The sequence below is a fragment of the Hyposmocoma kahamanoa genome, unplaced genomic scaffold, assembly GCF_003589595.1.
Source record: "Hyposmocoma kahamanoa isolate Upper Pololo Valley unplaced genomic scaffold, ASM358959v1 114, whole genome shotgun sequence".
NCBI lineage: Eukaryota > Metazoa > Arthropoda > Insecta > Lepidoptera > Cosmopterigidae > Hyposmocoma > Hyposmocoma kahamanoa.
In genome coordinates this window covers 2,674,421-2,684,672 of record NW_020653383.1, presented here as the reverse complement: position 1 = coordinate 2,684,672, position 10,252 = coordinate 2,674,421, and the positions used below count along the sequence as shown (strand labels likewise).

General features: G+C 38.7%; 1 protein-coding gene across 3 annotated transcripts in view; it reads left to right on the top strand.

The window, feature by feature from the left end:
• The first annotated feature begins 229 nt into the window (after nt 1-229).
• The window catches only part of LOC113239716 (GDP-mannose 4,6 dehydratase), a 29,407-nt gene continuing 19,384 nt past the window's right edge, over nt 230-10,252 (top strand). For all 3 annotated transcript variants that reach the window (XM_026476806.1, XM_026476808.1, XM_026476807.1), the window contains exons 1-3: nt 230-452; nt 2,977-3,171; nt 8,181-8,421. In XM_026476806.1, coding sequence (XP_026332591.1) covers nt 384-452; nt 2,977-3,171; nt 8,181-8,421 — 505 coding nt within the window. In that variant the 5' untranslated portion in view covers nt 230-383. The remainder of the gene's footprint in view (nt 453-2,976; nt 3,172-8,180; nt 8,422-10,252) is intronic.

The window sequence follows — 10,252 nt, the reverse complement described above, 5'->3', positions numbered from 1 at the left end:
CCTCTTTGTGGCGGCCATATTTACAGAAACATAATTAAACTTCATGTTTAGGCTGATGGCTTTGCCAAAGCCTTAATAAATTAAAAAAAAAAATTAAAAAAAATCACATTGACATGACAATTGACAACGCGAGCATTGGTGTTTTTCTATCTGAATTTTCTGCACAATTTTTCTGTTTTTCATAAACTAGCACGTCCATATGCATTTAATCAGCACTTAATGTAATTCCCAGGAAGTGTGCAATACATGTCTTGATTATAGCCGCCGTAGTTTGCGTAATATTTGCTTGATAAGCTTATCAATCTTCAGTAGCGGGCGTTCGTCAAAAGCTAATTTCTTGGTAATAATTTGCGTAAAAGTAAAAGTTGCGTAAAAGTTCTAAAATGTCCGGCGAACCGTCCACGGCTAACGGAAACCGAAAAGTTGCATTAATTACAGGCATAACAGGACAGGTAAGTGCACTGTATTTTTTGTTAATACAATGTTTTTTTTCAAAGACAATCTACACAGGGACACGTCAGTAGCTATTAGCCGGTATGCCGATTCACTATTTATGGTGTATTTTGATGCCAATAAGCAATAACAATCGATCCCAATTAGATAACCATATAGTTGCATTGTAAAAAAATCTGCACTGTGGTCTACAATTATTTTATTAAGACATGAAATCAATAAATAAAATAAAAAGACATTATTTATCCACAAAACACATAAACCATAATGTAACCTAACTGGTAAAAAATAAAATAGTAATGTGAACAAAAAGGATGAAGATTTAGCATTGCTGATTTTCACCTACAACTATTCACTTGCTGTGCCAGACCTGCAAATGGAATGGTGTACTATACACTAAGGCATTTTTATGATTGATTTAAATATGTGCATTTATATATTTGGGTTAATTTCGTAATATAAAAAAAATATTTGAAACAGTATTTCCTCACCTTGAAACTTTAAAATCTTACATTCCTATCTATTATAACATTAATCAGTTTGCTACCTGTTGTTACATACTTTAAAGCAGACTCAATATCTTTGATTTTGTCTCTTTTGCACCAGATAGTCTTAAATAATAACATTTCATACCTATTATCCCTCTCAACTGTGACATTAATCATTTTTATCATAAGTGATATAATACTGCCTAAGTCTGCTTCGTGGCAGAATCTACACTCTCTGTTTCCTCTCGGCCCAATACTTGACATGCACTTAGGTACATGTAATACCACTTTGGATTCAATATACACACATGCTAAGAGGCTTATAAGTGACTCGGTATTAGTAGACGCGAAGCTGCAGAGCCTTGAACACCGCAGTAGAGTTGCCAGCTTATCGGTATTCTACAGGATATGTCACAGAGAGTGTGCAATGGAATTGCATAATTTGATTCCGCCTTCCCCTTTCCATCATCGGGACACGGGACGAGGGCAGGGGTTCCACCCCTATGTTGTGGATATTCCTCAGATTCGCACGAAGCGTTTCGCTTCCACATTTGTATGGCGAGCGGCTAGGGAGAGGAATTCCCTGCCTGTGCATGTATAAAATAAGCATAGATAATTTTATAAGACTAAGGGTCGTATTCCAGAACTCTACTTAATGCTCAAGTCAGGATTTGAGCAGACTTGAGTATGATTTCAAGCACTGGAAATACGACCCTAATGGCAAGGACTTGAGTATGATTTTCAGTGCTTACTGCAATACTCAAGTCCTGACTTGAGTATTGAGCAGAGTTCTGGAATACAACCCTTAGTGTAAGAAATAGGTTGACTGACGTAATTTAACATACTACCAATGTGGACCTTGAATCCATTCGTCAATGGAGTCAGGCCTTTGGCCTTAAAGTTAACCCATCCAAAACGCAATCGATTATTATAGGTAGCATTTGGTTCAATTCTCGTTTAAATCTAGACTCCCTACCCCCTATGGTTTTCGATGGTGTCTGTATTCCTAATTTGGATACTGTCAGGAATTTGGGGGTAATTTTTGATAAACGTCTGACTTGGAAGCCGCACGTTGCTGAGGTTAGCAGGAAGGTGTTTGGTGCGCTATTCTCTCTGAGCAGGCTTAAAAACTTTTTACCGGCTAAAACTAAAATTACTCTGGCCCAGAGCATTCTCCACCCAATACTGGACTATGCAGATGTTTGCTACCCGGATTTGTCAGTCACTATGCTCAATAAATTGGAATGGCTCCAAAATATATGTGTTAGGTTCATCTTCGGACTTCGTAAATTTGACCATGTCATCAATTTCGCGCACAACTTAAATGGCTGCCCATCCATCGGCGTAGAGATCTTCATATCCTTTCACTTCTCTACTCAATTCTATTCTATCCCTTTACGCCTTCTTATCTTAAAGATCTCTTTACTTTCCACTCTTCTACACTCTGCCGTCCCCTTCGCTCTTCTGATACTCTCATACTAAACTTGCCCTCATACCTCTAACTTTTATTCCAACTCTTTTACCATTTCTGCCATCAGATTGTGGAATTCTCTCCCTGAATCGATTCGACGATCCTCTTCTCTTGATTCCTTCAAACAACGTGTCAAGGATCACTTCCTCAACTCCTAAATTTCGTCTGTCCTCTACTGTCCTTTCATTTATTTCGTACATTTATACATCATTTTTCTTTTTCATTTAAAAGTATATAAGCATTTAATATTATTAGTATGTATATGTATATCTATCTACGGATATGTATATATTTTTATTATTACTTATTATGTAGTGTACTTATGATGATATTCTTTGGTTGCCCTTTTTGCCTAAATTGCTGTTGCACATTAACTTATTACTACTATTATACTTAAGCTATTGTATTGTATTTTAATTGTAATTTTATGCGCAATAAAGAATATTTAATTCATTTATTCATTCATACTACGACCTTCTTCTTTCTTTTTTCTTGAAATTTTTAATTTGAAATTATCTCGTAGTTATCATTTTTTACTTCAATAATACCTGCTATTGTCTTCAGGATGGATCTTACCTTGCCGAATTCCTCATAGAAAAAGGTTACGAAGTTCATGGTATCTTACGACGCTCATCGTCCTTCAACACAGGGCGCATTCAACATTTGTATGGACAACCTACGTGCCACACAGGAGGACGTATGCATCTGCATTATGGAGACTTGACAGACACTACGTGCCTTATTAGCATAATTACAAAGGTAATTGATAGATTCTAAAGAGTATAAATTTGTTAACAAAACATTTGTAAATCTAAACAATACTGGCCACTCAAATTGTTATTAAAATTATAATCTCAGTGCAGAGTACTGAAAAAACTGACCGCAAAAGGCATTCATCCCCTAGTTTACCACCTTTAGAGATGGAATGTTTTCTTTAAATCACTACTGAGGTTCCCTCTTTCCAACAAAAAAGAATCATCAAAATCGGTTCAAAAATGCCGCCGGAGTTGTCGCGTAACATACATACAAAAAAAATAACGTACAGTCGAATTGAGAACCTCCTCCTTTTTTTGAAGTCGGTTAAATAGTGAACTCCAAGAAAAAAGTATTTACTTACAAACACAAAGAAAACATTCTGGTCCGCTGGACTCGAACCGAACCAGGAGATCTTACGAATTTCTCTATGTACCTGTTGCGGATCTTAGTATTGGGTTTATACTACTTTTTTACCAGTAGTAATAACAAACCAGTGGAGTATCTTCACAATAAAAATAGATGAATATCATAATAGTAAAAACATCATCACTTCGGACTGGACGTTGCTAATAACTTCCGGTTCGAAGACCTCAAGAACATCATCGTTTTTTTCATTGTCATAAACAAAATAGGTAAATTTAAATTTATGTGTGTGCCTTCATTTACGATGCTTTTTTAATTTCCCTACATGTTCTTACTACAGAAGTGACCTCATTGCCGTCTCTGACAACATTCTGTGCAGTAACACACTTATTGTACATAGGAGAAATACATTATAAACACACCCACCAAACTCGCCACGCATTGTAAGACTTTAATATCAATTGCTCATAAATAATAAACCAAGCCACTTCAACGAGAAGTGTTTTCATAATACACAGTGGAGTATAATGTGAATATTATTCTTTTATAATTTTATAATATTTATAGTGTTGGCAGTCCAGTGGGAGAATTACTTTTTAATTGAGACATTATTATTATTATAATCCTTCTTAGAGAAAACTCATGCCCAAAAGTGGAACATGCAATGGTTGATGATGATGATAAAATCTTGTCATCAAACCCTCACATATACATAGGTATATTTAATATTGCAACGTGCTATTTTTGTTACATAAACAAAATGTACCTACCTTTGTTTACATTTTTAATCTCGAATAGGTGGTAACAGTACTTATGATACGCTTAACAAAAAATTAACTTCTAGGGGCATATTTTCTCGTATTTTTAAATCATTTTGTTCATCAAAGTGTAACATCCGCAATTTGTCATTATAATCCGGAACGTTGTGTTCTAATCTTGAGCTTTGAGTCTTACTACAACATAGAGGTGGAACCCAAGTCTACTCCTGTCCCCCGGTGATGGAAAGGGGAAAGCGGAATTAAATAGTGTAATTTCATCGCACACTCTGCGTGATATATCCTCTAAAATTTCGGATAAGCTGGCAACTTTACGGCGTTGTTCAAAGCTCTGCAGCTTCGCCTCCACTAATTCCGAGTCAACTATAAGCTTCTTAGCACGGTTGTCAATTGAATCCAAGGTGGCCAGTTGGTATGTAGCAGAACCATCCTAAAGGTGGCAGCAGTACTCCATGCATGACCGGATTTGTGCTTGGTACAGCTGAAGCAACTGTCCCGGTGTGTGTGTGTCCCTATCTACTGACCCGAGAGATAGGGTTTTCCGGAGAGACTAAGGGCTCGACGGCTATACCGGGGTACAGCGGGCGTCCGGGCCAAGCCCTCTGCCAGTGATACGTCTCTGGCGGACCCGGACTTGGGTATGGACTTGCAGGACACTGCGACTGGCATGTCCGGCACTAGCCCGGAAAGCTAGTAGAGGATATAGATATCCTCCGGTCCCTCCAGCCGCTTAGGTTATTGGGAACTGGAGAGGCGTCGTTTTTCGGCGTCGGGAAGTGAGCGTACCTTACAGCTCCGCCACCAATGAGGAGATTTGGTAGTGGACTCAGAGGCGACGGCTTAGCGGTGGCAACCTTAGTGGGTGCAATGCACAACGGGAAGTGGGCGTGCCTTCAGTCCTTCTCGTATGCCCTAAGGGTAGGTAGAATCAAAACTAACGTAGAAAGATGTGGTGCTTGTCCCGGTGTGAAGTAAAGCCTCACCCTGGAAAGGGTCCCAAGCTTCCTTGCTGCATGATTGGTCATGGATTCAACGTATCTGCCGAAATACAAATTGGACGACAGGTCCATTCCAAGTAGCTGGAGACGGTCGGCTATCGGTATGGATACATCACGAAAAGTCTGAGTCAGCTCAAAGGAACTCCGTTTTGTGGAGAATAGACACGCCTGCGTTTAGTAGCGTTAAATTTGACAAGATTGGCATAACCTCAGTCGGAGACTGCCTTGAGTGTCAAATCGAAACGGCTAACCATAGACTCTCGACAAGACTGGATTTGCAGACAGTACGGAACCCTGAGGAATCTATCTCCATATGTTCGGAAGAGTAGCTCTAAGACCACTCGAATCGAACGTTCGCTCAAGAAATCCGAGATCCAATTGCAACGGCCAGTTGATTTCCTCTCCACTGACCCTTGCATTGGTCAAGTACCTATCTACATACAACTGTGTTGTCATCAGCATACGCAAAAGTACCTGAAATTAACATGTCATTGATATGCAGTAGAAAGAGAGTTGCGGACAGTACGGAACCCTGAGAAATCTATCGCCATATGTTCGGAAGAGTAGCCTTCTGAAATCTCTCGAATCGAACGTTCGCTCGAGAAATCCGAGATCCAATTGCAAAGTGGGAAGTCCATAAAAGGGAAGCGTACTTAAAAGGTTTGCTTGCCAGACCCTGTCAAAGGCTTTAGAAATATCCAAAGACAATGCAAGTGCTTCACCTTGCTTTTCTATAGCCTCGCTCCACATGTGACAGGCATACACAAGAAGATCCCCAGTTGATCGCCCTCTTCGGAATCCGTACTGGCGATCACTGAGGAGGTCGTTGTCTTTAAGGTACGACAAGAGACGGTTGTTGAGCACACGTTCCATAGTCTTGCAGAGTATGAAAGTGACTGAGATAGGTCTATAGTTGTCAGCTCTGCTTCCCTTTTCGGCACAGGTTGCTCGTTTGCAAACTTTCACGACCTGGGAACTACACCAGTCTTAAGTGAGAGGTGGTACAGACGTAGGCGTGTGAGAACAGGAGACAACTCAGGCGCACAGTTACGTAGGCCAAGTGCGGGAATTCCATCTGGCCCGCTAGCTTTATTCGCGTCCAGATCCCGCAGAGTTCTAAGTACCTCTTTTTAGCGTATGCGAATTGGCGCCATAGTGCAGCCAACCTGAGGTAAGATTAGATCCAGACGCGAACCCTTTGCAAAGAGTGAGGCAAAAAGATTTGCTTTGTCTTCTACAATGTAGTCCAGCATGCCGTCCGGCCTCAGCAGAGGTGACATAGATAGGCGACAAAAGTTATTAGTGACTTTATATTTAAAGATGTTTTGTTTAAAAAATTTATTTGTCAATTTCTGGCGTTGCCATTTTCATTACGCATACACAATATCGAAGCGTGCGTGTGCGTACGATCGGAGCGCCTTATCGAACTGATAAAAATTTGATTACTATAGAAAATACGTTATTTTGTTTTTTCCTTTGAAAAAGTGTTTGTATAACGGTTTTTGTAAAAACAAACACCGATATACAAATTCGTTTTAGGGTCGCACTCACGCCGCCGAAACGCCACCGCCGCCGACACTTTTTTGTCGGCGCGCCGCCGCCGGTTGGTCTATTATCGGCGCTCATGTCTGTTCTAACTAAATATCCTTTTTTTTATACAAAATAAGAATTTTAGATACAACGGTGTGCTTAAAATATTATATTACAATATTTAGGTACATACATACAACTATTTCATATACTCGTACACGTATGTTGATATTACACATACAGATACCTACCACACTTACCAAAACATATGAGCACTTACTTTTTTGCAAGCACATATTATGTACATAATACATAATGTAGATGCGTATTAGAGAAGACTTAGTACGAGCTGGCAACGTTCAATCGTGCATCCCACTCGAACAGTGAAAGATCGCTATTTCTCCCGCTCGCACCGTTCCTACTGAATAAAAGACAGGTGAACTATCAACGCAGGCAGTTCCTGGTTCGTACTGAACTAAAAAGAACGATGAACTTTAAAACCGTACAAGACGAACTAGTTCATGTCGGTCAGTGTCGGGAATACATTCCTAATAGTTCGTAGTTCATGAACTATACAAACCAATAGGTTTAAGAAGTTATTATTTCATCCAATCGAGATAGGTAATAACTTATCTCGATTGGGTGAAATAATAACTTTTTTATAAAAAAGAGCCGACACAAAAGTTAGTGGAATCACATCTGTTTGCTAAGTTTTATTGAAATCTATCCTTAGGGACACCATCCTTAGAGGTGGAATATTTTCCTCTTTGAATGGGACCAATAGTGAGGTACCCTGTTTCCAACAAAAAAATCATTAAAATCGGTTCGCAAATGCCGGAATAATCGCGTAACATACATACAAAAAAAATACAATCGAATTGAGAACCTCCTCCTTTTTTAAAGTCGGTTAAAAGTCTTTTTGTCGAAGGCTCAATTTACATTGCTGCGGAATGGAATGGAAGCCAATTTTTTAATACATAGTAAATGAACTTTTTGTCAATTGTGTAACGTACAAGCTAAATACGATGCGGTAACTGCGAGAATTTCCAAGAATTCTCCGGAAGACTCGCTACCTGTTTTTTGGTTCGTGTCTAGTTTACACTATATCTACTGTTCGTTACATAATTGAAATATAGTTTATTACGGTTTGTACAATTGACAGCACACCAAGCTATACACTTTTGTTCGAATATCGCCTCCAGTGCAACGGCAGCACAAATCCATCAATGTACATCTTTGTGCTATTTTAAAACAAGAATTCGCTTTCCATTCCTTTCCGCGGCTATGTAAATTGAGCTTAACATGTTGCTATGAATTACTGTTTTGTTTAATCGCTTATTCCCAGACACGGCCCAAAGAAATCTACAATCTCGGAGCCCAGTCTCACGTCAAGGTATCATTTGAGCTAAGCGAGTACACAGCTCAAGTGGACGCCCTAGGCACTTTACGATTACTGGAAGCTATTAGAGCTGCCGGACTAGAGAAAGAAAGCAAGCTATACCAGGCTTCTACGTCAGAACTTTATGGGAAAGTCGTGGAAGTTCCACAGAATGAAAAGACTCCTTTTTATCCCAGATCACCGTATGGTAAGTTTACGATTTTCTAATGTGAATAGTTTTCTCTTTTACACATGTTCATACACTCTGATGTGGAAACACCTTAATGTCGTACAAGAGTATATCAATCTTACCAATTACTGCTTTAGATTATTCTTATTGTATGCGTCACAGAGTTGAATTTAAATCTTAGGGGAGAGTGGGGTGAATAAGGACGCGGGGTAATTTCAGACGCAATCGTTTCTAGAAGTCTAGTTCCCCCCGTGCCCCGCTATCGCGATCTTTCGACTACATCCACCATCGTTAGTGTATAGAAAGTTGTCAAGGAGAGAGGCCTCACACGTGTTTCAAACAAGTACCAAAGACTTTTCATGTGTTTTGTTGTAATTTTACTTTATTTTTAATGCCATGTATACACTGTTATGTGAGAATTAATGAAATTTTACGTTTGTCATAAATATTGTAAGAATATGAAAATCCTACGTGCTAGCATCAGAAATATTAAGTAATTAAATAAATTACGATTGGGGCAATTACAGACTTGGGACTTGGGGCAAATCCAGATGTCTGTAATAACCCCAATTAAGGTTTTAATTAGATTAATGTAAAGGAGACCGATACGCTTTCATACAATCTTGGGCCAAGATGTAGGAAGATGAAAGTGGTATCAATTAATAGCTTATATATTGTCATACGATCACTGTCCGCATTTACCCGATATGCACCAGGTGATTACGGACAGAAAATATTCGTTTTTCTTTAAAATTTTATATTTGTTGATCGTTTAAAAGAAAGATAAAAGTTAAAAGATTATATTGTAATTTTGTAAAGTTATAACCAAAGTTTAATTATAATATAGAAAATACTGATTAATGCTAATAATATGATGTCTTGATGTGCAATACTGATTAATGCTAATAACATGATTTTTATTTCGATATTCGCTTAAGTGTCCACGATTCCCCCTCTCTCCCCTAAGTGTCAAGCATGACGTTATCCTAACCTTGTACTTACCTGCCTAAGTTTCAGAATGCATTAATTTCCTGTTTAAATTATATAACGGATAATGTATGTGTTTTGGAAATAATTGGGAGCGCTTACTTTATCGTTGTAAGCAAATGCTTTAAGACACTTTATGCGCTGATGAAGTTTAAAAATGTGACGTTTCATGTAAAATGCACCTTTATACAAAAGAAGACCTTTATATTGAAGAGTACCTATGTGCAGGAAACAATTAGGTCCGATCAACAACTTTCCTTTCCACTGAAATAGGCCACGCCGAAAGGAAAAGCCCGTGAAATTCGGCCTCGAACTTAAAAAAGCGCCTGGGTTCGACCTAATAACCAATGAAATATTAAAACAACTTCCCAAAAAACCGTTGGTTCTACTGACCATGCTCTTTTATGCAATCTTCAAGATAGTATACTTTCCTAAGTTATGGAAAAGCTCCCATATTTGTATGATAGCCACGAGGAAAGCCAGTCACAGAACCAAGTTCCTACATACCTATAAGCCTCTTGCCGATACTCTCAAAGCTATTGGAGATTTTTTTTTCTAAATCGACTTAAACCAATATTGGAAGAGAACAACATAATTCCATATCACCAGTTTGGGTTCAGGGAACAGCACGGCACTGTAGAGCAGGTTCATAGAGTCGTACACAAAATTAGACAGACTCTTTCGGCTGTGTTTCTAGATATACAGCAGGCCTTTGATCGGGTATGGCATTATGGTCTTCTATACAAACTACAAGTTGGTCTTCCGAACTCATTTTATATGATTTTAAAATCGTATCCTCTAGAACGCAAATTTCAAGTAAAGTATGAGGAAGAACTTTTCCAGTTACATGAGATGCTGGCAT